At 43.0% G+C, this 27,129-nt stretch overlaps 1 protein-coding gene across 1 annotated transcript; it reads left to right on the forward strand.

Moving 5' to 3' along the window:
• The first annotated feature begins 7,513 nt into the window (after positions 1-7,513).
• On the forward strand, positions 7,514-27,094 carry plekhm1 (pleckstrin homology domain containing, family M (with RUN domain) member 1). The gene is made up of 12 exons (XM_084077880.1): positions 7,514-7,695; positions 12,668-12,758; positions 13,896-14,140; positions 15,577-16,215; positions 16,672-17,164; positions 18,372-18,534; positions 19,851-20,843; positions 23,045-23,190; positions 23,521-23,714; positions 24,439-24,502; positions 24,925-25,082; positions 25,419-27,094. Exons 2-12 carry the CDS (start codon positions 12,705-12,707, stop codon positions 25,528-25,530), a joined length of 3,261 nt encoding a protein of 1,086 aa, XP_083934006.1. The 5' UTR covers positions 7,514-7,695; positions 12,668-12,704; the 3' UTR covers positions 25,531-27,094.
• The last annotated feature ends 35 nt before the right edge of the window (positions 27,095-27,129 follow it).

Below are 27,129 nucleotides of genomic sequence, written 5' to 3' on the forward strand. Positions count from 1 at the left end.
GAGCGTCTCAGAGCAGAGCGGAGCAGAGCGTCTCAGAGCAGAGCGTCTCAGAGCAGAGCGGAGCAGAGCGTCTCAGAGCGGAGCGTCTCAGAGCGGAGCATCTCAGAGCGGAGCGGAGCAGAGCGTCTCAGAGCGGAGCGGAGCATCTCAGAGCGGAGCGGAGCAGAGCGTCTCAGAGCAGAGCGGAGCATCTCAGAGCGGAGCGGAGCAGAGCGTCTCAGAGCGGAGCGGAGCAGAGCGTCTCAGAGCAGAGCGGAGCGTCTCAGAGCGGAGCGGAGCAGAGCGTCTCAGAGCAGAGCGGAGCATCTCAGAGCGGAGCGGAGCAGAGCGTCTCAGAGCGGAGCGGAGCAGAGCGTCTCAGAGCAGAGCGGAGCGTCTCAGAGCGGAGCGGAGCAGAGCGTCTCAGAGCAGAGCGGAGCATCTCAGAGCGGAACGGAGCAGAGCGTCTCAGAGCGGAGCGGAGCAGAGCGTCTCAGAGCGGAGCGTCTCAGAGCGGAGCGTCTCAGAGCGGAGCGGAGCAGAGCGTCTCAGAGCGGAGCGGAGCATCTCAGAGCGGAGCGGAGCAGAGCGGAGCAGAGCGTCTCAGAGCAGAGCGGAGCGTCTCAGAGCGGAGCGGAGCAGAGCGTCTCAGAGCAGAGCGGAGCATCTCAGAGCGGAGCGGAGCAGAGCGTCTCAGAGCGGAGCGGAGCAGAGCGTCTCAGAGCGGAGCGTCTCAGAGCGGAGCGTCTCAGAGCGGAGCGGAGCATCTCAGAGCGGAGCGGAGCGGAGCGGAGCAGAGCGGAGCAGAGCGTCTCAGAGCAGAGCGGAGCATCTCAGAGCGGAGCGGAGCAGAGCGTCTCAGAGCGGAGCGTCTCAGAGCAGAGCGGAGCGTCTCAGAGCGGAGCGGAGCAGAGCGTCTCAGAGCGGAGCGGAGCAGAGCGTCTCAGAGCGGAGCGGAGCAGAGCGTCTCAGAGCGGAGCATCTCAGAGCGGAGCGGAGCAGAGCGTCTCGGAGCGGAGCATCTCAGAGCGTCTCAGAGCGGAGCGGAGCAGAGCGTCTCAGAGCGGAGCGTCTCAGAGCGGAGCGGAGCAGAGCGTCTCGGAGCGGAGCATCTCAGAGCGGAGCGGAGCAGAGCGTCTCAGAGCGGAGCGGAGCAGAGCGTCTCAGAGCAGAGCGGAGCGTCTCAGAGCGGAGCGGAGCAGAGCGTCTCAGAGCAGAGCGTCTCAGAGCAGAGCGGAGCATCTCAGAGCGGAGCGGAGCAGAGCGTCTCAGAGCGGAGCGGAGCAGAGCGTCTCAGAGCGGAGCGGAGCAGAGCGTCTCAGAGCGGAGCAGTCTCAGAGCGGACCGTCTCAGAGCGGAGCGGAGCAGAGCGGAGCGGAGCAGAGCGTCTCAGAGCAGAGCGTCTGCTCCGCTCTGAGACGCTCTGCTCTGAGACGCTCTGAGACGCTCTGCTCCGCTCCGCTCTGAGACGCTCCGCTCTGCTCCGCTCTGAGAGTGCTCCGCTCTGAGACGCTCCGCTCTGAGACGCTCTGCTCCGCTCCGCTCTGAGACGCTCCGCTCTGAGACGCTCTGCTCCGCTCCGCTCTGAAACGCTCTGCTCTGAGACGCTCTGCTATGCTCCGCTCCGCTCTGAGACGATGAGGCAGTATTGCTTTGTTTTAAAAATATAAGGTTTTCTTCATTTTCTGAAAAATGTATATTTTGTTTTTCATTTCCTGAACAATTACCATTTTGGAGTTAGCTGGTTCTGGCCGGACAGCAGAGATATAGTTGTTGGGTGATAACTATGTTTTTTGAATTTTTTGAAAATTTACATTGAAATGGATGGGATTCTGTAATATTTCAATAATTTATTATTAATAATTGCTGCTGTAAAACATATTGATAATCATCACAGCTTTACAAGAGACCATGGGGCACATTAATATATAGTTGTTGGGTGATAACTATGTTTTTTGAATTTTTTATGATTTTTTGAAAAATTACATTGAAATGGATGGGGATTCTGTAATATTTCAATATTTTATTATTAATAATTGCCAATGCAAAACATATTGGTAATCATCACAGGTGTACAAGAGACCATGGGGCACATTAATATATAGTTGTTGGGTGATAACTATGTTTTTTGGATTTTTTAATGATTTTTCTAAAGATTACATTGAAATAGATGGGATTCTGTAATATTTCAATAATTTATTATTAATAATTGCTGCTGTAAAACATATTGATAACCATCACAGCTTTGCATGAGACCATGGGGCACATTAATATATAGTTGTTGGGTGATAACTATGTTTTTTGAATTTTTATGATTTTTTGAAAAATTGCATTGAAATGGATGGGATTCTGTAATATTTCAATAGTTTATTATTAATAATTGCTACTGTAAAACATATTGGTAATCATCACAGGTGTACAAGAGACCATGGGGCACATTAATATATAGTTGTTGGGTGATAACTATTTTTTTTGAATTTTTTATGATCTTTTGAAAAATTACATTGAAATGGATGGGGATTCTGTAATATTTCAATATTTTATTATTAATAATTGCTACTGTAAAACATATTGGTAATCATCACAGGTGTACAAGAGACCATGGGGCACATTAATATATAGTTGTTGGGTGATAACTATGTTTTTAGATTTTTTTATGATTTTCCAAAAAATTACATTAAACTGTATGGGATTCTGTAATATTACAATATTTTATTAGTAATAATTTGTGCAGTAAAACATTTTGGTAATAATCACAGACGAGAACATTAGACACAAACAATGTTTTAAGTTTGTTTTATTACATTTTTACATGTATATATTGAAGTAACTGGGATTTACGATTTCATTGAACCACACCATCAGTTCGCCTAACCGTAAAAAGCCACGTAGCTGCGGAATCATTTTTGAAGCACGGATAGTGCGACTGACTCTCTCTGAAGAGCGGCCAGCGTGACCGCAGTAGTAGGTGAGTACGTGAGTACGTGAAGCTACCCGGTTCTCCTCAGTGGTTGGAGCAATTGCTCTGATTTTGCACACAGCCATTGACCATTACCATCTGAACGCAACTGTGAAGCCCGTTTTTCAATTTCATCAAATCTCAGCTTCTTATTAGCGTTTATGTGTCAAACAATGTCGCCATGGTTACGGGCCTGCCCAGCTATGGGACGAACTGCCTCCCGGGTTGCCAGATCATGCATAGAGACACACGGGCGGAAACGGAAGGCCTACAAATTCACGCCCACTTTTGAGATAGCGCCGCTACTCGAGGTCCGTTAGAACGACGAACTGCAGCTCTCAATGCATTCCCTATGAGAGGATATGAGAATTAGCCTACTTTTAAAATTATCCTGCATTAACTGGAGACGATATTGATTTAAATAAAAATATGTTTCCAAATGTATGGAGTGTCTTTGTCAACATATCTTCTTGTTTTCTTAATAGTTGATGTGTTTCACATTTAATTTGCCACTTTAACGAGTTACCCATAATGTTAACACAGCAGAGGGTAGACGGCAGGCGATCCCTTTTTCTACCCCTTGTTTTTCAGTAGCGGGGGGCGGGGGGCGGGGAGCGGGGGGCGCCCTAGTCCCTACGTCACATCCTAGACGGATAGCTCCGCCCACACTGGGCGAGCGCTGTCAGTGCAGCGGAAGTCGATGCGCAGACGGCTTTGTTGTTGAAGCCCGACTGACGCACGCTCATGAGAAACAGCAGAAATGAAATCTGGCGAAAACAGTTGCGTGCATTAAACTTTAAAGGAAACATGCAGTCTAAATATATAATAAATATCCATTTGCCTAATTCACCACTACTTTTGCGACTGTGTCTCAACGTGTTTTTACTGGTTAAATAAAGGTTAAGTACAAAATAAAATTTGCGTTTGAAACTTAGTATTTCTCTAAATATTACACTTTCTATCATCATATAATGATTTACTTATATTGACTGTATCGACAGCTGTTTCACTCATCTAATATAACAGTTTATACTTAGGCTGTCGTGAAAGTGTAATATTTAGAGAAATTCTAAGTTTCAAACGCAAATCTTATTTTTAATTTAACCAGTAAAACCACGTTGAGACACAGTCGCAAAAGTAGTGGTGAGACAGCTGTTTCACTCATCTAATATAACAGTTTATACTTAGGCTGTCGTGAAAGTGTAATATTTAGAGAAATACTAAGTTTCAAACGCAAATTTTATTTTGTACTTAACCTTTATTTAACCAGTAAAAACACGTTGAGACACAGTCGCAAAAGTAGTGGTGAATTAGGCAAATGGATATTTATTATATATTTAGACTGCATGTTTCCTTTAAAGTTTAATGCACGCAACTGTTTTCGCCAGATTTCATTTCTGCTGTTTCTCATGAGCGTGCGTCAGTCGGGCTTCAACAACAAAGCCGTCTGCGCATCGACTTCCGCTGCACTGACAGCGCTCGCCCAGTGTGGGCGGAGCTATCCGTCTAGGATGTGACGTAGGGACTAGGGCGCCCCCCGCCCCCCGCTACTGAAAAACAAGGGGTAGAAAAAGGGATCGCAGACGGCAGACAGACAAGTTGTCGCATTTCAGTGACATCACTGTCTTTACGAGCGCCGAGCGCCGACCAGTGGTGTACACTGTAGAGGCAGGACAGGCGGTCGCCTGCCCAACTAAGATCTCGCCTCCCCTAAAAAAAAATCAAATAACCCGAAAATGTGTCATTGCGTGCTTAATGTCCTCAACGTCACGCACCCAACAAGCTTTGAACTGAGCAGATTGGACCTTCTGTTCCAGAGATAATGACCAAAACATATTGAAAACGTCCACTTTCGCCAGTTTTCTGGGTATTGAAAACCTCAAGGGATGCGTCCGTGACGTATATACCATGCGACCACTTAAAGTCTAGATCTCCGATGCTAGCGGTTTTGACATACTGATGGAGTATATTATAGTATATTGTGGGTAGTATATCGAGATGACAGATATGGGACATTAAAAAGGACAAATCAAACAAATGGGACACTTTATTAGAACACCAAAAAAGTTGCTACAGCCTCAGTAGTTAACCAATGAAATGACGGTATTTTACAATGCCTCTCATAAAGATTGCATTGAGAGCTGCAGTTCATCGTTGTAACGGACCCCGAGTAGCAGCGCTGTCTCAAAAGTGGGCGTGAATTTGTAGGCCTTCCGTTTCCGCCCGTGTGTCTCTATGCATAGATCATGTGCGCATATCCCCCCACGGATGGGCTGCGCCGACCGGGTATGGTCTAGTATCCATAAATAGAGCATAGAACATGCAGAGTAGATAAGATAAATCATACTAGGTATTATACAAGTAAACAAGTACAAGAAGACAACTGTGATTTTTTTTGTGTGTGATTTATTCATGGGTTTTAGATTTTATATTGGCTAGACTGAGCACAAGCTAGTAACCAGTATACAGGTTGCACACACTGCTATTCAAAGAGAAGACAGACATTTTAATTTACTAGTGCTTTCATCATGTCCGGTTTGTCCATTCACACTCAACAACATTACGTTGTTTTTTTTACCAAAAGTTTTCTTCTCAACTCAACTGAGGCCACAGCTGAGCTTCATTTTACTCCCGAATCTCCAAGCAAGCTGGTGCCCATTGACGTTCAATCAATCAGTAGCCTGGAATCAATACCATTTTAGGGTTTCTGATCCGGTCAGAGCGGAAATAACTTTACGTCATCACGTGATCGGAACCAATGACCGGAACCACCGGCGCCGTGCACCTCCAAAATGATTCCCTCCAGTTTGACACTTGTTTTGTTTGGTACAATAGTTTCGTCTCTTTCAGTATAATAATGGTTCGTCCATTTTCTATTCTAACTCGTAGCGTGACTAGCGAGACTAAACTAATTGATTCGCATTATGCCGGGAACGAAAACAATGTGACACCAACCACCGGAACCACGATTCTTTGTTTCCTTTTTTCTAAACCGGATCACACGGCTTGTTTTAGAACGAATACCGGGCTTTCCTCCGAGGTGGAAAGTTTCGGGTTGGGTGATGCAAGGTTAATCAACAATCAGTGGTAGAAAGTAACTAAGTAGATTTCCTTAAGTACTGCACTTAAGTACAATTTATACATATATATGTAATTATATATAATTATAATAATATATATATAAATACAAATATATAAATAATTAAATATGTATATACACACACATGCACGCACGCACGCACGCACGCACGCACGCACGCACGCACGCGCACACACACACACACACACACACACACACACACACACACACACACACACACACACACACACACACACACACACACAGGTAATGAGGGAACACGGAGTCCCAGCAAAGGAACATCATGACGTCACAGTTGCTAACCTCGCGTCACTCAGCAGCCTTCCCACCGCGGAGGAAACACAGTAGCAGAGGGTACATTTAGGCCACACATGAGCAACATAGGCTACGGCCCGGGGCCGGACCCGGCCCTTTGACCAAAACTGCCCCCCCCCCCAAAAATAATTTCACTCCAATTAATAGTAATTAATATTTGCCATTTGAGTACATACCTGCATTCCTCCATCCGTATGTACTCAAATGTTTATGTTTATAATGTGCAGTGAACAGTGAAACAGTCTGCCGTGAGTGAGTCCATATATAATGAATTCAATGTGAATGCAATGTGTTTTATCAGTGACCTATGGAATGGTGCATATCATATAAGATGAGTTACGGCATTGACGTGGATTGTTTTATGTAATCTTTTCATTGTAATCTCATACAGAGTACACCACAGACTGTCTGTCTGTCTCTTATATGTCATCATGATTTGTGTGCATGGGGATCTCATCTTAAACAAGCTTAGTGCTTAATGAGCCTCCCAGTTTAGTAGACCTTGTATTGTGTTTTTTTTTGTACTTCCATGCACTGATGTTCTCATGTCTTACTAAATAAAGTACATCAATCAATCAATCCAGAGTGATACAAAAAGAAAAAGAAAGATCAACATTTTGTTGATGAACATTCTTGTTGTGAAAGCAAGGACCTTATTCTAAAGTAGTCTGGCATGTCTACCAAATTCATGCAGTTTTAACATCATTCAGCACTATGTGTTTCAATTGTATAATGTGTGGCCCTTCACTCATTTTTATCGAAGTCAGTATGGCCCTCTGGAAATAAATGCTGCCCACCCTTAGGCCGTGTAGCCTGTAGGAAGGCTCAACAAGGTGAGGTGAGCCTTCATCATGATTTGTGTGCATGGGGATCTCATCTTAAACAAGCTTAGTGCTTAATGAGCTTTCCAGTTTAGTAGACCTTGTATTGTGAATTTGTACTTCCATGTACTGTTATGTACTGTCATGTACTGTTCTCATGTCTTACTAAATAAAGTACATCAATCAATCAATCAATCAATCAATCAATCAATCCTCCAGTTCCGCTGGTTGTTGGCTGCTGTACTCATCCAAGGCAAAAACGTACCCTATACCGTCACATGAGTTGGTATCACTTCCCGTCATGCATCAGTGCTTGGCTTGCTCTGCTGCTCTCAGGCGACTCAACAACAACAAACCAGCAGACTGTTTGTTGTCACACTTTGTCATCTTGTTGTACAGAGACACTTGTCTCAACGCCGTCGCGTTGGAAAACCAACTGACGAATTGATTCGATATTTTTGCGACATTGCTCGTGGACGTCCCTGGCCTGCTCTGCGTGTTTTGGGACCGTAGTGACCGAGGTAAGGTATAGCAGCAGTGTGACTGTGTGTGTGCGTGTGCGTGTGTGTGTGTGTGTGTGTGTGTGTGTGTGTGTGTATGTGTGTGTGTGTGTGTCAGCTGATGTTGTTGTCATTGGTGATCTGTGGGTCCTTCTGTCCATTTTTCACACGTATGAATCGCATTGTTTAGGTTTTGCCGGCATACAAGCGCTTTAGCTTGTTTGCTAAAGTTTAGCAGAAATGAACAGTTTAGCCTAATGTAGTCAACACTGTTTGTTTGGTTGTTTGTTTGTTTGATTGAATACTACCAGTGGTGGAAAAAGTACTCACATTGTTTACTTAAATAAAAGTATCAATACTGCAATGTAGAAATACTCTTACAAGTAAAAGTCCGAGAAATTTGCTTGAGTAATAGTACAAAAGTATTGGTATCAAAATGTACTTTCCAATGTGAATTCAATGTGAATTCCCTTGTAGGAGACAAGCTAACACAAATCAAGCAGATGTTTTATGATGGTAAGGTTGACATTTTAACTTTCTCTGAAACGAAACTTGATCATACGATAGATGATACTGATATTGAGATTGAAAACTACAAACCTTTCAGAAAAGATAGGAACAGAAACGGGGGCGGCGTATGCATGTATGTACATAAAGACAATGTCTGCATCCTTCGCGAAGACCTGAATGATGCAGACATTGAAGCTGTGTGGGTCGAGATCATTTTTGAAAATGCTGTACCATATACAGACCTCCTAACCAGACTGATTTCTATGATAGACTTGATGAATGTTTAGCTAAAGTGGACAATGAGGAGACAGTACTTCTTGGTGACTTTAACACTGACATGCTCCGTAAGGAAGCGTCAGTGTTTAAGTCATTCAGGGGGTTTTGTAATCGGCACTCACTCCACCAGCTGATCACTCAGCCCACAAGGCTGTGTGTTTCCACTCAAACTATCATAGATCTCATTCTAACAACGGACAAGGACAAAATCCTCAATAGTGGTGTTTCTACCTGTGGCATATCTGATCATAACATGATCTTCTGCACCAGAAAGAAACGTAAACCTAAGACCGGTTACCACCAAACAGTCACGATCAGAGACCTCAAAAACTACAAGAGTGAGGACTTAGATCACAGACTGGAGGAACAGGATTGGTCCGACGTACTAAACAGCACACAGGTAGACGAATCTTGGCTTGGTTTCAAAACCAAATTCATTCAAATTTTGGACAGTGTGGCTCCCATGAAAACCATCAGGGTCAAAACCCGCTCGGTTCCATGGATGAATTCGGATATCCTTACTACCATGAAAGTCAGAGACAAAAAGTGTTCTGACTATCATAAAAGTAGGATCAAACTTGCCAAAAGCTTCAATAAAGGTCTCGAATCCCACGTAGCGAAACTCAAAAAAGAGAAAAACATGCTAAGAAACAAGGTTAATGGCTGCTGTTGTTAGCAGAAAAAAGCTACCTCGATGGCAAAATTGAGGAAAATCAAAACAAACCACGTGAGCTCTGGAAGCTATTCAACAACCTACTAGGCTGCAGCAAGAAATTGAAAACCAGGTTTACAAACATAAACCTCAAGGTGAATGACACTCTCATTTCATCCAAACGGGAAGTGAGTAAAATCCTCAACATATTCTTCACGACCGTGGCCTCAGAGTTAGTTGAAAAACTACCCCCTCACTCTGGGAGTCATGGTGGAGAGTATGTTGATTCATTTTACGATAAACAGGGTGTACGCAAAGATGATTTTAAACTCTCCCCTGTGTCAACAGATGAGGTGTTTAAAAAATTGAGTGCACTCCAACAACACAGAGCCACAGGTCCCAACAACATCCCCGCTAAATTTCTAAAAGACTCAGCCGCCTCCATTGCCCCAATCATTACCCACATAATAAACCTCTCCATCATACAGGGACGGGTCCCTAACGACTTCAAAAAAGCAAGAGTGACCCCTCTGTACAAAAAAGGAAACCAATTAGACCCTGGCAACTACCGCCCTATTTCTATTCTTAGCTCCATCTCGAAAGTCATGGAAAAAATAGTCTATGAACAGGTTGATAAGTACCTTGCCGAAAAAAATCTAATTTACGAATTCCAATCTGGTTTCAGAACAAACCACTCCACTGACACATGCCTTCTCTATTTGAACGACTCTATCAAACAAGATGTCGACAAGGGCAAATATTGCGGCATGGTCATGCTGGACCTCCAGAAGGCTTTTGACACCGTTAATCACCCAATTATGATCAATAAGCTCAAAGCAATAGGCTTTGATGACACGTCGGTGAACTGGATGAGATCCTACCTGGAAGGGAGGGAGCAAGTGGTGGAAGTAAACGGCACCCAGTCCCCTCCCCTCCCAGTGACTTGTGGTGTTCCTCAAGGAAGCATACTAGGACCACTACTGTTCCTGATATATGTGAATGATATGTCCTCAGCTTGCGACTGCAAACTGTTCCTGTTCGCAGATGACTCGGCTCTGCTGGTCTCGGACAGGGACAGGCTGCAGGTTGAGAAAACTCTCAGCACTGAACTCAACAAGATCTGCATCTGGCTCTCCGACAACAAACTCTCATTACACCTGGGTAAAACTGAATCCATCCTCTTTGGGTCCAACCCTAACCTTAGAAAGGCTGAGAGTTTCACGATCAAAGTGGGTGAAAATGTTATCACAAGAAAGGAGGAAATTACCTACCTGGGTTCCATCTTGGAGGCAAACCTCTCAGGTGACAAAAACGCTGAAAAGACGATCAAAAAGGTCCACAAAATAACACGGAGGATGTGGAGGCTTGTTCGTAAAGTCAGTAAGAATACTCTGAAGATTCTTGTAGGGGCCCTCATACAAGGTCATTATGATTATGCATGCACTTCATGGTATCACAACACCTCCAAGGCCCTAAAAACAAGGCTCCAAACATCCCAAAACAAACTTGTAAGGCTACTTCTTGGCCTCAATTACAAAGCCCATCTAACCCATGCCCATTTTGCTAGGCTTGGATGGCTTAGGGTTGAGGACAGAGTACAGCAACTTGCTATGGGCCTGGTCTTCAAGATACACCACAACATTGGGATCCCCCTGTATTTGTCAAAATACTTCCAAAATGTTAATCAAGTCCATGATCATAACACCAGAGGCAGCTCCACAAACCATGTTCAACCCAGATTTGGCACAACAAAGGGAATGAACTCTTTCTCATGCTATTCATCTAAAATGTGGAATGCCCTACCAAAAGGAGTAAAGGAGTGTAAAACCCTACTCACTTTCAAAAATGCCCTAAAGATACACCTTCAGGAGGCTGCAATTCAAAAATGGCCCCTGTCCAAGTCCTAACCTACCCCATGTCCTAACCTAACCTACCCCCCCCCCCCCCTCTCTTTCTTTTTTGTACATATTTTTCACCCTTCATACTTCATACCAGTAACCTGCAAACTGATTGTATGACATTCTGTATAGTAGTGTGTATATCTGTCTGTCTCTTATATGTCAACATGATTTGTGTGCATGGGGATCTCATCTTAAACAAGCTACGTGCTTAACTGAGCTATCCAGTTTAGTAGACCTTGTATTGCGAATTTGTACTTCCATGTACTGTTATGTACTGCCATGTACTGTTCTCATGTCTTACTAAATAAAGTACATCAATCAATCAATCAAACTTAAGGTACCAAAAGTAGAAAGTACTAATTATGCAGACTGTCCAATTTCACAACTTTTCAAATGTATAAAAATCTTTTGAAAATAGCAGGTCTACAAGCTTGTTGATCGGCTACTTTCAAATGGACACAATGTATATAGGGCAGAAGTGGTTACCGTTACTGTATGTTTTGTGATAATAATCAAAATCTACAAAGTAACTAGGAACTAAAGTTTTCAAATAATTGTAGTGGAGGAAAAGTGTAATATTTGCCTCTGAGAAAATTGGAAATCTCCAGTAGTAAAAAATGCCTCTCTTCAGTACAGTACTTGAGTTAATGTACTTAGTTACACCACTGATCTGTTACAAGTGGTACAATTATACAATGATGCTAAAGGCCAAGGGATAACACAAATTGTGGTCCTGTGTATTCAATTCATCAAGACATTTAAAGACGTAGTAAAATCATCAACGCTAGTTAGGTGAGTCCTAGGTTAGGTGTGAGGTTAAGTAGTAAACTGATCAGTTTATTTTGAGAGGTCTGAACTCTGAAGTAATTTATTTAATGCCTTTGTGGTGCTAGAGTACCATGAGGTGCATGCATAGTCGAAATTACATTTGATGAGTGCTCCAGCAGCTAATGTCCTCAGTGTATTCCTAGTACCACTGACCAACGAGGAGATCCTGCCCCAAAATCTTGTTCTTTGGTTGAATTTCTTGATATGTTTTTTGTAAAATCTCTGACTGGCTACAAATGTAACAAAGTGGACATTTATTTGGACATATTTAACCCATGGGTGTGTGACAATGCTGTGATTTACACTCACTACTATCATCTGTGTGTGGCTGCTTCCCTGCAGCCAAAAAGAACCCTCTAATCACTGTCACATGACTTGATTACAGAAGTGCCTTTTAACTTGCAGTGATTTGATTTCGGATGCAATTTCATAGACAACATAATGCAATATGAGGGGGATTCATTCATTGTGATGTGATGTGTATTGGCAATCTGGCTGCAAACACACCCACTCAGTTTAATATTTACCCAACTGCCATGTCAGATAACGTTTCAACAGGGAAGTAAGTAAGTCATGAATACAATGGGAAGGAAGAGATGTTTGGCAGTTTTCAATGAGCCAGCTGGTTTCTCTGGGTTTCTCTTTCGGTTGACAGGCCTTCCTCCAGCCGTTACTAGGTCTTCCTGACTTTCTTTTTGCCTGTAGGTTAAGGCCTGTCTGGTCGTTTTGGAGGGTGTTTTGATTTCCCCCGATGTGCCCAATCCAGCCCCAGCCTCCTTGGGCAGATTCCTAAAGGAATATGTTTTGTTTTGTTTTTGTGTGCCAGCGTGCCATGTGGGGATAAAACCTTCTCTGGAGGTGCCATGCTTGCCACACAGACACCAGACCCATCACCGGAGGCCAAAGATGTCACACAGGTAAAGCAACAGCCCCATGTTGTTTACGATTTTGTAACTCTAGAAGATTAGATCCTTACAGTTTTGCATTGATTTGTGACATTTCATGGCTAACGACTAACATGTTATTCAGAATCTTATCTGCTGCTTATCTTGATACTTTCAAAGGCCCTGGCCTGAGGGCCTTAATCAAGTCTAATATTGTGTGAATATTGAGTGAATCAATCAAAGCCAAAAGGTCAGCCTTGTCCTCACATCCAAGCAACGTGGGGTTAAATGCTGTGGGGCTAAAAACTGATGCCAGATATGTACATTTCATGGGAAACTGTCTGACTGGCTGTTATTCATAATTATTGCCAATTAGACATAGCGACAGCTGGTTGGTTTTGGGTGGATTTCAGTCAGAGTACATGGTAAAATCCTGAGTGTTAATTGAACTGGATTTTATTGTGTAGCCTAGTAATGCATTTGTAGAAAGGCTCTGCTGACATCGGCACAGCTGCTACAGTACCCAATGTACAGAACACAGACAATGGCATTCTCAGTCTGATAACTGTTGATGAATAATCTATTTAGGCCTATAGTGTATTGCATAATGTGGGCATGTTGATGTTCACTCTGTGCCTGTCAGCTGACTGGAGGTGACTCAATAGGTAAACGTTTGAAAGTCACATGGTCAATGAGCCATTTTTCCTCTTCTCTTAATGGAACTATGACAAATGTTTTTCCCCAAGTTTTGCCACTGTTGTATCTTCCTATTGTTCCCTCATTCAAAATAAGATCCATTCCATATTTGAATGCTTGTATTTGTGTCTAACATGAAAAGCAGTCTCTTTATGTTTAGGCCTTAATTATCAATATTGATTTTAAATTAAGTTTATAGGTTTAATCTGAGATCCTCACCTTAGAGGGTCAGTACATGGAAACAAGGCTAAACAGGGATAATAATGTTTATTATCCTCAACCAGGCCAAAGGCGACGGATTATGTTTTCTGTCTGTCCGTCCGATCGTTGTGAAACTTTGCTCGCACACTCCCAGTAGGTCAGGGAAGACCCTCCAGCCCAAATTATTCGAATCAACCTGTTATAGCGCCACCATTTTCTAAAAATGTATTTATTATTTACCTATTTCCACAATAATCATCTTGTTTCTGTTAGCGGATCAAAGAGAAGCTGGTGCTGTCTCTGAAGGCCCTGCAGAAGCGCTATGTGACGTCAGATGCGGTGGTGACTAGCGAAGATGGGGATGCCAACCTGCTCTGCTGTGCCCTGGAGGCCATCTTCATCCATGGCCTCAAGAGCAAGCACATCCACTCCGAGGCCGCTGGCCGGAAAAAGAAGAGGGCGAGGGGATCCCTCCCCCAGCCCGTCTTCTGGAGCCTGCTCAAAACTGTCACCCACCGGTGAGTGAAAAGCTCAACAAGGTTCACATACCACAGACAATATGATGTTATTAACCACAAAAACCCTCTAGATTTATATGACCTGAGTTACAACTGTTCAACCGTTTTTTTCCGTCTACAGTACACCAAATCTCTTTGCCAAAAATAGCTCACAACTCAACTCTAAATCGGAGCTATATAGATTGTTACAAAAGTAAATGACCAGGCCAACGATAACCACAATTCACCCATAATATTAAGCAACGCAGTATTACATTAAAAGATTTTTCAGTCAACTTTTTATTTATTCCCCACAGCCGAGGACATTATTCAACCCGTAGCCTGGTTTCACCAATTAGACCTTAGATATCACAACTTATCTAAACAGTTGGCAAAAAAGGTCTACCAAATATGAAAACATTTGAAGCCCAAAGTGTAATGTTTGCTATTCTTATTCTCCAAATATGTTCAGAATCAGGGGATAGGCGTGTATATGGAGTCCACACTGGAAAACACTGGAACCGAGGTGGCAGGTACACCAGGTACTGCTTAACAGTACCTGGTGTACTCATGTAAATTCTCATACTGTATACAGTAAAGATATTGCCACCAGAGCAAGCTTTGTTCCCATTCAAGAAAAGTTAATGTCGCTTTGCTTTCTTGGCTGTGCTGTAGTAATTGTTGATTGAGGAGCTCGTAATCAACACTTCTATCATCAATATGACCAAATACCACCAAACACTACTAAGTTTTGGTGCTTACCACTGCGTAACAGTAAACTACTAGTCAGCACCTGTTCAACATCGGCTACTAGTCAACTTTCCATGCCCAAATGCCCTGTATTAACCATCTAAGCGGGTGCTTCTTGAACTATATTTTATTGATAATGTTTTACTTTACTGTAACTGTTTTTGGTTCTATATCATTTATTGTCATGAATCACTTAAGCCCTATTTACAAATTAGAAAGAAAAAAAAACTAGGGATGTCCGATATTATCGGCCTCCCGATATTATCGGCCGATATTAGCATAAAAATTGATATCGGGAAAATATCGGTATCGGTTTTTGGAAAAAAAAAACATTTTTTTTTTTTTTTGCTTTATAAATAAGTTACAGGAGTTCTTACTGTATATGGTGTGTGTGATATGAAATTTGAGCTTACCCTAATCACAATAATCCCCGCATATATCGGTATCGGTTGATATCGGTATCGGTAATTAAGAGTTGGACAATATCGGTATATCGGTTATCAGTAAAAAAGCCAATATCGGACAACCCTAAAAAAAACCTATACAAGCTCACAATGATGCTATAAAAAACAACAACATTCAGATTTATTTTATTACTATGCCTATAATGAGGTTCAACATGGTTAATAACCATTACATGAGGTGTGTGAACTGTGAAAGATGCTACCCAAATAAGTGAATTATTATTAATACTGTTATCTGTCCAGTGATGTGATCGAGGAACTGGAGAAGCTGAGCTTCGTGAGCACAGATGTGGGCCGGTGCCGTGCCTGGCTCCGGCTGGCGCTCAACCATGGCCTGCTGGAGTGTTACCTGGTCTCCCTGTTCAGGGAGGGCTCCAAGCTGGGGGCCCACTACCAGCCCACCGCACTGCTCCTGAACGCAGAGGAGCGGGAGGTGCTGATCAGCTACCTGCAGGGCCTGGCCTCGCTCACATTCGACCTCTCCTACAAGTCGGCCGTCCTCAACGAGTGGACCACCACCCCGCTGGCTCTAGCCGGGCTCTGCCCCGCCGCCCAGGCGGACGCGCTCGAACCACCCTCTATTAACGGTACGGCCTCCCAGCCGAAGGAGTCGTGGGATACCGCATCTCAGTCGTCGGGCACTTCGGACACGGTGGAGGTGCACAGAGGGGGCCCAGGGGGCGTGCTGGTGGGAAAGGGAACGGGGGCGTTACCAGGGAGCAGGACCGCCATGAACTCGTCCAATTTGAGCCTGGACACAACGGGCTCCTCTCAGCTGTCGTCCAGCCTGAGCTCTGACAGCCTCCTGCAGGGCCAGGATCCCCGCAGTGACCTGGATCTGTCCCTCAATGGGGACAGCAGCACCAAGAGGCCACCCAAAGAGTACGTTTCTGTTTGTGTGTGTGTGCATGCAATTGCATTATGTAGAATGCCAATAATATCATAAGATGAATGATATTAAAAGCTAAGTGCTGGGAACCAGTGGACATTTTCTTAATTTATTCAGCTGAGTGCACACCCATTAAAAAAGTGCAAACCATCAGCCCAAATTCAGAGTAAATGAAATTAAGAAACCATGAAGAAGGAAGTATAACATCGAGTGTACTAACCTATATGGAGAGAATGTGCAGGCTTCTTTAATAACAATTACTACCATTATTACCAATATTTACCATTGTCTGTGGTAAAGTCAACCAATGTAAATGTATTGACTTCTTGCTCTTACAGAATATATACATTTGTATGAAATGTTATCAAATGCATCCACCTTCATTTACAAATGAAATGTTGTCCTCCTGCCGTGCCGTGCACTGGTTGAAACTTGTCGTGTCTCTGCAGTGTACTGTCAGACTTTCGGAGCAGCGGACACTCCAGCCAGGACTCCATGCGCGAGGAAGACTCCTTTGTCTCCAGTGTGGGTCCCGACCACATATCTGATACCACTGCTTGCAGCGGCTCCGACAGCGAGATCCACGGCCCGGCCACGGCCGTCCCCGTTCTTGCAGACCGGACAACAAGTCCCTCACCGCCACGGTCAGAACCGGCACCCGAATCGGTGCTCGGTTCTTCAGGATCACGGCTTGACACCTCCTCCGAGTCGCGCTCGGACACAGAAGTGGCCATCAGCAAGCCCGTGGAGGAGGAACAGGCGACCAATTATCAGAAGGAGACTGAGATTGTCCAGAAGGACACTGAAGTAGAGGTGATGAAGGACCCCGCAGAGTGCAGCTCTGAGCCTTCAGCAAACGGGCTCAGAACTGTTTTCTCTGATCCTGCCTTCTCTCGCTCCGCCAGTATGCTTAGCAGGAAAATGTCAGCAGAATCGCTCTCAGTAAGTGTATTTGCAGACAAATGGGGTAGTGAAAGTGACACACACACACACACACACACACACACACACACACATTACACATATATGATATTTTGATGTTAGGACATATATATATTATTAGGATGGCAGAAAAACAGCCTTTGTGGGCTTGTAGATCAGCTATTTGTCAGTGCGTGACACTGGCGCAAAGTATAAATCAGGCATAACTCCAACCCAACCCCTAAACCAACCTCTAAATGCCTAATCCCAAAATGGTCCTCATAATGTCTATTTCTCAAATTCTACTATATTTGTGGGGACATTTATCTTGACAAGTATAGTAATACAAGTACAGTACACACACACGCATTGTTCCTCTGACATCCAAAGTCCTTGTCCTATAACCTACTGTAAGTGTGATGTTATGTGAAGGTCGTTGTCATCCCTCGTGTTTTATGGTTTCATAAAACATTTGTCACATTGCTGTAGTGTGCCGTAACACACACAACTCTTATGAAACATTATAGATTAGGAGTTAACTTAAAAGCTTGTTTATCAAGGCAGTCACCTGTTCGCTCTGGGTTAATGACAAAATGATATGTCACACAGAAATTTCAGGGAAGCTGTTGGCACATCTAGAAATTGTGCATTTCCACTGTTGCTGAGAAGTTTGCCTAATGTAGAGCCCATTCGCTATTTTTTTTAGTGATCTAATATCCAATTGTTGCTGGGTTAGGGTTACTGTTTGGTGCACTGTTTGGTATCTCTGGTAAGCACAGTAGAGTAGAGCAGTATAAAACCTTTTTTTTTGTTTTTGCATGGACATCACTAACATCACTGTAACATTGGAACAAACGTGCAATAAACAAGCACCAGAATGACCAGATGCAATATTTCTACTCATTGATATACTCGTATTGTTGTATTATTCCTACAGTACATAAGTGATTCAGTTCACACTTCTATCCTTCCTACATGTATGTGGTGTTCTCCGTTCGCATTGCTTGCAGCTTCTGATGCGCACCGAAAAGAACGGATCTACAAGCTTGTAGATGCGGTGGTTTTCAGTGTGTGACACAAAGTGCAACCAAGTGTGTATATATATATATATACAGTATAAGACTTTATTGATCCTGTGGGGAAATTCATGTATTATTCTTACTGTAAGTTAGTACATTTCACATAACTCTGTAGAGCAGAGAGAATGACTTTGTACTGTCATCTGCAGTATACCCACTCCTGGATCTCAGACGACGACATCTACAAGCCCCACCTTGAGGAAGTGTCGGACCTAGAGGAGTCCTCATCCAGTGTTAATGGGCTGATCTCCCCCACTTCTGAGCCCGAGGTCTCTCAGTCACCCCCCAGCGTGGTTCACCACAGAAAAATAGGTATTTTATTTGGTGAAAACACACTGGTCATTGGCTAGATGTAGATCTCTGTTTCCCAAACACCCATTTTTGTGGGTTGCAAGTGAATATCCCTTTGTTTATTGTCATGAATTATTATCATGTGTTGAAAACTAATTCAAACATTTTTCAAAAAGACTTTCATGAATAAAATTGAAATAAATTATAAAACAAATGTTTAATAACTAGTGAAAATAGCAGATCTGCACGCTCACAAAGCGGCGCAAAGCGACACGTTGTGAGCTTGTAGATTTGCTATTTTCACTAGTTTGGGTCCCAGGCAAAGATTTCTCTCTTGGGTCTTCAATGTCGGTGAAGGACAATAGATGTAGACTTTTTTGAATTTTAAGATAAATGTTGAGAGTAGTTGTTGGTGGAGAGGGGTTTCATTTAATGTGATATATGCAATATGTTACATTGGAAAAAAAATAAAAAACATAAAAAAATATATATAGATATTAATTTTTTTTTTTTTTATAATAAGAGATTATTTGATTTAAAAATATTCTTGGTGTAGAGATGTGTCAATTCCCCCAGTTTCCAGTAAAGAAGTCCAATATTTCTTTACTGTGTGGGGAAATCATGTTGTCATGTTTAGGAAACTTCAAGTATTTCCTCACACCCTTCCAAACCATGAGTGTATTATAAGGAACATTATAGTCAGCAAGTCCAAGACAAATTGCAGTCTCCTAAATTATGCCCTAAGACATTTGCAAGGATTGACGTTTTTATTTTATTTTTTTCCAATCTGTTTTTCTAAAATGTTTTTTTTTTACAAATTATTCACAGAGTTGAAAGTGTCAAGTTCTACTGTTAGTCAGTGCCTTTTAGTGAAATATTCAACTTAAATCAGTTTGTCAATATAAATAGATTATCCTAATTTTGCCTAATTTTCTACTTTAATCACAAGTGAAAACGCATACAAAAACCATCTACTTTAACAAAGCCTGGTACACCGCTTAATATTGTGTGTTGATATATTGTGATTATCATTCCCTTTTTTATGGGCTTAATCATTTTAAGCACTTCCTCATTAATGTTGAACCTTACAGTAATATTTATTTTACCTTTCCAACCCTGCTCCCTTTTCATGTTTTCTTCATCACTGCCCTTGTCTGGTGACTGTAGTAGGATCAGGTGTACTGCTGAAACCGGTTTTGTGCTTTTGTCACACCCAAAATAATAATCTTAGACGTGTCAGAATGAAAGTAAACCAATAGCCAAATTGGTATTGTATTGTGCTAACTTTGTCTTGTCCTTGTTTCACTTCCCTATCTTCCCCATCTTTTACCTGTCAGGGCTGTCCAACCCGTTCCGCGGCCTGCTGAAGCTTGGTCACCTGGAATACTGCGCCGGTGTTTTGGGTAGGTGGCGAGACTACTATTGTGAGCTGTCCCCCTTTGAGTTCCGCCTTTACCTCGATGCTGAGGAGCGCACCGGCTGCGAGAACTTCTCCCTGCTGCGCTGTGAGGACGCCCGTGTCACCTCAACCGACAGGCGCTTCGAGCTGGCCTTCTCGGGTAAGCGCCTCTACCTCCGGGCAGCCAATCATGACGAGGCCGAGGACTGGGTGGACCGCGTTGTGGAGGCGGCTAACAAATGTCGCCCGACGTCCCTCGTGGACGAGCAGTGGGAAGTGCTGCAGGTCCCCCTCACAAACGGTCTGAATGAACCCTCGCCATCGCCTTCCTCCGCCCCTTCCAGCCCTGAACGAGGCTTATCGTCCACGGACGTGGAGGGCGGTGGAGGGTGTACGGCGCCTCCACCTCTCCCTCCACAGAACCTAGACTGGACACGGTCCGCCGACCCAGAGCCAGACGCCATCAAAGAAGCCGTGTTGTACTTCTCGCCAGACGCTGATGGCCGGACGTGGGTGCGGCTTGTCTTCTCCCTCTCCTTAGAGGTCTTGAAGGGCTTCTGGGTCCAGGAAGGGCGGAAGTCTCTGCGGATGGGCCACCCCATCGAAGTCATTCGCGATGTTGTTCCGGCCGTATCGCTGGGAGGAGAGGCCTTCTTTAAACTCCTGACCTGCAAGGAGACACTGAGGCTGAGAGCGGAGAGCCCCGAGGAGGCGCGCGCCTGGAGGGCTCTGATCCGAGGAGCTCTGGACTCCTACCTGGACAGCGGGGAGGATGGGTTATCGGAGGAGCCAGCAGCAGGGGGTCAGGGCATTGCGGGAAACATCCACAGACTGGTGCAACACAGACTAAAAGGCGATGGAGTGCTGCTGGCTCATCTATACACTGTGCCATCAGAGAGGGGTCTGGACAAGCAGAACTTCAAGTGTGCAGGTGATTTGGGAGTTTTCAGCTTGGTTGCACTCCTGTCTCAACTTGTTGTTGAAGGCAGTTGAACAGATCCAGAATCAGTTTTATTTGTCACATCAGAGTTTTCAGGTGTAAAGCAGTGGGTGAAATATTCTTTTCCGTGCGCGCTCCATTGTTTGGTAGTGTTCTGTGAGAAGAAATAGGATAGAGTGAGAGCAAAGGGACACTAAGAGATAGAAAACAGGCTAAATGGAACAAATGAAAAGTGAAACATCAGCATCATACACAGGTGGGGGGAAAAAGTAGCAGCAGGTAGAATATTTCTTAAAGGTGCTGTTTCAAAGACCAGTTTGTGCAGCATGAATAGGTACTGTAAAACAATAAAACGCAGATAGTATTTAACATGGTTAAAAACCACCTCAGGCAGGCTTTGTTCGTCCATTGTGTCAAAGAAACATCCTGTTAGTTATCCAAAAGTGTGGGATCCATGCAAGTATGACTTTCAATTTAACAGTGGGAGAAGCAATGATTTGAACAACCCCTTCTTAATTGTTGCCCCATTCATGAGCTGTGTGGTATAAGTTTCAAACATTACTAACACTGTCATGTAAAGTGAGCTTTAACCATTTGGAAAATATTCAGTTGTGCAAGCAAGTATGTCACTTCAAATATCATCACAGTCTGTTCTGTAACAGCGTAAATGAAGGAGGTAGAGTGGCCTTCTGGGAATCAGAAGGTTCCCGGTTCCTGTCCTGCCTCCTCCTGGCATTGTGTCCTTGAGCAAGACATTGCTGTTGAACCTTGCATTGGTTACCACCGTAGCGTGAGGCAGCTTTTGATGTACAAGTACACCCCCTACGCTAGTATGTCGCAGAGACTTAACCCCAATCCAACCCGTAATGCTGAGTGCCAGTAGTGAGGCGTTGGCCACAATTTTTACAAGCTCACAACGTGTCGCAACGTGACGCCTTGTGAGCTTGCAGATTAGTTATTTTCCATGAAGAGATTTGGTGTAGAGGGAAACAAGGAGTCCGCAATCAAAGTAGTATGTAGGGTTGAAGTGGTCAATGGGCCTATGACTGTCCTCTTTTATTTTTATCCATTCTCCACATCTCCCAGTCTTTTATTCCCCATCACATGCATGTCTTATAATAAGGCGGTCTCTTGCAAGCTCCAGATGCGTGGGTCCTGGGGATTCCTGACTGCAGGTCATCAGACTCTGACTGCAGGTCATCAGACTCTGACTATTTACCCAGCTGATCTACAAGTTGAAAGTTCGACAACAAAGTATATAGGGCTTAAGTAGTTAAATTGGCGGGTAATTAAATTCTGGCCTGCCATATAATGACTTTAAATTTTCGTTGCTGGATGTATTGTTACAATGGGAGAGATTTGTGTGTGCTGCTCTATATAAATACACAGTGACAATAGAGAAGTAAAGAGCCTCTGCTCACATGGGCCTGTAGTTTCAGGAAGTTACAGAAAGTAGGCTAGTTATATATGCATGATATCATCACATGCATTTGTTGGCCTTGGTCCAATCTCACAGAGAAAAACATTGTTTGCTTTCTTTCAGGGGATTTGAAGTATATTAAAGCTACAAAATATGTTTGTAAATTAAATGCATGTGAGATGTAGGGGGGCTCGGGTGGCGCAGTGGTAAAGTACCTGCCCACCACCATGGAGTCGTGGGGTTCGAATCCAACCGAGCGTGTACAGTATATGAACAGAATTGCTGGCCGGGGAGGGTGATCTTTGTCACTGCATGTAGTCCTACGGGCTGGGGCGGCACCTGTAGGACGGAGGCAGCACTGACAACACACAAATGTGTGTGGGGAGGAATTAATTGGCATAACGACTAAATTGTGGAGAAAAGGGTTAAAAAGAATTGCCTATTCTAAATATAAAATACATGTGAACTTTGGGGTTTCATAGTTTGTAAGGAAATGAATGTAATTCTAGGCATCTACGGTATAGTTGAACAAGAAAAAGGCAGTTCAGTTCAAGCAGTTAATTCTTAAGAAATGAAAGAAACTTTGTATTCTTGTGTTGTAAGAAAAAAAGAGAATGAGGATACAGCAGGTAGTGACACTTTCTCCCCGATGTATCAAAATTAGCTAAATTATTCCAAGGTTGTGGTAAAGCCATACCACAACCTTGACGTGAAACTAGGTATACAGTATGTGTTTGCTATATTTATATCCTTGCATCTGTCCCTCATTCAGGTTGCGCTAAGCAGATCGGCCTCTCCCTGGGAAGAGCGCGGCTGTGTGAGTTCTCGGGCCAGTACTACTGTGACTCCTGTCACCTTGGTGACACCACGATCATCCCAGCCCGCATGGTGCACAACTGGGACCTCACAGCTCGAGAGGTGGGTCCAGCATTGGAGATGTGCTGTAACATACAGGGCCAAAGGCCATAAAACGGAACCTTAAGTTCTCTAAATACCTCTGGAAACAATATAGACTACACAGCAATAGAAATTTTATTTGTGCAACATTTCACATAATGACCTCCCCAAGCATTTCAAAGCAAACAATGCATCATCGTGCATACGTTGTATATATGTTGATTTATTGTATTCCCTTATTATTAGCCTACTGTCTTTTATTTTATTACTAATGCTGCAGCAATGTCTGAAGAAGCCAAACAAAAATAAGTTTTACTCTTATGTACCTTGTGTGCGTGTGTGCCTCATCAGGTTTCCCGGAAGGCCCTGGGGTTGCTGGAGGAGATCGAGCAGGAGCCCCTGTTGAACCTGGAGCAGCTGAACCCAGAGCTGATGGCGCACGCCGAACCCATGGGCCAGGCACACCGCCTCCGTCAGAGCCTTCGCCTGCTGGGAGACTACCTGCTCACTTGCCGCAGTGGTGCCTGTAAGAAGGTCCAAGCCAGGTATGGAGGGCACGTTGTGTTGTGCGAAACTGTCCATGTTAGATTTGTTGGACTGTTTTAAGCACTTCAGTCCTATATACAGTACTTTGTCATTCAACAAATCCTATCTTATATTAAATTTGACTTGAGGCTTCCAGGTTTCAATGTTAAGAGGTGCGATTCTTCCCAAAATGTGACATGCAAATTATTGGCTTAGGAATGTGACAAAAACAAAATAATCTCCATGAATTCAAGGCTTCATGGGGTGTGTGATTGATAGAACAAATTTGGGTGAACAACTGCTTTAATACCCCTAAAAAACATGTTTACCCTAAATTAACACAATTTGCCTCCAGGGTTAAGACTTTTGGAAATCTGGACTAATATCCAGGTATGGGCATAAATGGGATACAGACAAACAGATGGGGATAATGGGTATAACGGGTATGAATAACTGGGTGGGGCATGCATTCCCAACTTGCATCAACTTTCATCATTCCCGACTTGTGTGGTTCCCGAGTTTCAGGCACCGATATAGTAGTAGAAATAGCCAATTTACAAGCTCATAATGCATCACATCTTTAGTTGTGAGATTGTAGATCTGCTATTTCAAAATTGGGATACCAGGCTTAATGTGTTTAACGAATATACCGCTTTGTGTTGCCGTTATCGACATTGGAATTTTAGGTTGTTTCATGTTTTTGTATATTTAACAAGCATTGTTTTGTTATTGGGTTCTCCTCAGATTGCAGCAGCGGACATACCTCTTGGAGTCCAGCCATCTTTACAGCGTGATAGACCTGCGACAGGTATGCAAATGCTTCATACTGCCTCCTCTATGACTGTTATGATATATTCAGCTCAGCGTTCAGTGTCCTGAGTGTTAATTTATCAGAGAGTATAAAAACGGACCAGGTAGTTAATCAATTTTAATATAATATTCAATAATCTTTCTGATTTGGAATTTCTTATGGCTAACCCTAACCCTAACCCAGATAACAACATCAACTACAATTTAAGAATGTGGAAGTAATACTTAGATGTGGTAAACAATACTTCCGAACACTACTCGCATGTGATTGTGATGCGGCGAGATGAAAGAGTGATCTCACCTTCACTCTCTCCTTCAACGATAATATCACTAAGAAACACTCCATAACTTATCACATGACTCTTTATAGTCAAGCTTGCCTCCTTGATATACATATATATCATTGTGTGTGTTTTGCAGATAGCGGCAGGTCAATACGTGGCATACCTGAGCACACTGGTGCAGTTCGCCTCCAGCCATGTGCACCAATGTGAACTCTGCAGCCAGCGCGGCTTCTACTGCCAGATCTGCAACTCCAACGACGTCATCTTCCCCTTCCAGGTCGACAGCACCACCCGGTAGGCAGCAGCCACACCCACACAATTCACTTAAGTTCAACACACTCTCACACACACGCTATAGGACTTATCGATGGCATTTCAGTTGAGCACAACAGCAGTGAACATACAGAAATCTATGGGGAGGAATTGATTTCCATTATGTCTAAATTTGGGAGATGAAGGGGTACAAATAATTGGCTACACTTGTGCAAATTTGTAGGCTTTGTTGTTTTGAAAATGTCATTGAGCATAGACATATTTCAGGAGGAGAATCACATTGGTTTATCTTACATAAGCATTCTTGCTTAATTTCCTCAGTCCTCATCTTCATGCACCTTTCTTTCTGTCTTCCAGGTGTAAAGACTGTAAGGCTGTGTTTCACTTGGCCTGCCATGCACAGTCGCCCTCTTGCCCACGCTGCCAGCGGCGTAAGAAATACCTGGATGATGATGATCTGCACGGCTGAGACGAGCCAGACTGCAAACCGCTGTAGCAACCCTGCCATCATACAGGGCCCCCTTCCTATCTGTAATCGTGGAAGCTATAAGATTATTGATGGAAAGAAACGGACAAAAGGAACACAAAATGTAGCTTTTTTTGACAACTAACCTCAAGTGCAATTATGTAGTGGGGACTGGGGCTCGTCTGTTCTGACTGACCCAAAACAAACATCCATTGAAGTGGATGTGTGTGTGCCAGAGTGACTCAGCAAGTCCCCTTCACTGACATGATGGGTGTTACTGACAGTGTGCACTGTACAGCCAACTTTAATTTCACTATTGGAGGTTTAATTCAGACAGTCACATAGCCATCAAATAAAGGTTTGAGTCCCAATGATGTTCCGCCAATATGCTCACTTTTAAAGTGTTTTTTTATTTTATTTTTTATTGGTATGTGATGAACAGAACCTTTTTTCTCCATTATGTCATGTTTACAAGAGATGCTTTACACTATACTTCATGGAGACTCATAGAAGTCACATGCCTACAGGCGGTATTGACAAAGGGGTTGGGTAAATAATTTTAATAGATAAAATAAATAAATAAAAAACAACACTTGAAATGTTCAACTTAACTTAAGATCTTGATAATAATGTGCCTTCCTTTTTATTTAAACCGTACACCTTTTTATATGTTATTAATATAGTGCCAAAAAAGCTTCGTAAAAAATATTTTAGACATTGCCTTGTTGAAGATTTTATAATTGACATCCAAGTTGAATGTTAGAAGAAGTGTGGGGAAAAATTACTTAAATTGTTTGAATGTGTAAATCAGATTTATTATCAAGATTATGTTGATTATGTTCTTATTTTCTTAATAATCAAACTGTCTAAAGTTTTCTGAGCAAATATTTAGATTTAGTCTGTGTTGCTATGCTGCTAGTGTGGCTAGCCATACTGAAAAGATTGTTGAAATGGCGGAAGTGCATAAATCATGATTGTGCAGAAGTTTGGGGTTTTTTTACGTTTGTAGAAGTCTTTACTCTATACAGTACTTCTTGACTGTTTCTGAACATTAATTTGACATATTCTCATATTTTGCACATTTGCACTGAAAGGCGTGACTGTTAAAGTGATATTTCAACTAACGTTTTAGTTGAAATGTCCTTGACTATGTGAAGTTAACTTAATCTCAGATTAGGGCTAATGTTACACTTACACAAACAGTTTTTATAGTGGCCAATCTATCCCTCTGAAAAATAAATGTATTGTTGCCAAAATGTTTAAGGTTAATTTGAGGTTCAAGTTTAATTTGATTTCAGTAACAGTAGGAAATTTCACCTGCTGCATTGCATAAAAACAGCAACAAACTGCACAGTAATTAGTATTTTTTGTCTAAACGTGCATCTCTGCACAGCCATTGCTGAAAGGAAGAGTATTGTTATGGGATGTGTTTAACACATTACACCACCTATTACCAAATGCTGAAAAATAGAACATTGCTGTATCGATTGTTTCTTTTTCTCAAATTCTTCATGGTCATGTCTCATTTAGCCTATACTTTAATGATCAATTAAAAAGATAAAACAATTTCAGTCAACATCATTGCCTTTTCTAAGTCTTAAC

This window comes from Gymnoscopelus microlampas (assembly GCF_963454915.1).
Source record: "Gymnoscopelus microlampas genome assembly, chromosome: 14".
In the NCBI taxonomy this organism is placed as follows: Eukaryota; Metazoa; Chordata; class Actinopteri; order Myctophiformes; family Myctophidae; genus Gymnoscopelus; species Gymnoscopelus microlampas.

Bases quoted from the DNA above. Each gene is read 5' to 3' on its own strand.
- plekhm1 (XM_084077880.1), top strand. From the start codon at position 12,705: ATGCTTGCCACACAGACACCAGACCCATCACCGGAGGCCAAAGATGTC. The intron at 14,141-15,576 runs GTGAGTGAAAAG...TTATCTGTCCAG, and splicing joins CTCAAAACTGTCACCCACCG to TGATGTGATCGAGGAACTGG. The intron at 20,844-23,044 runs GTGATTTGGGAG...TCCCTCATTCAG, and splicing joins GCAGAACTTCAAGTGTGCAG to GTTGCGCTAAGCAGATCGGC.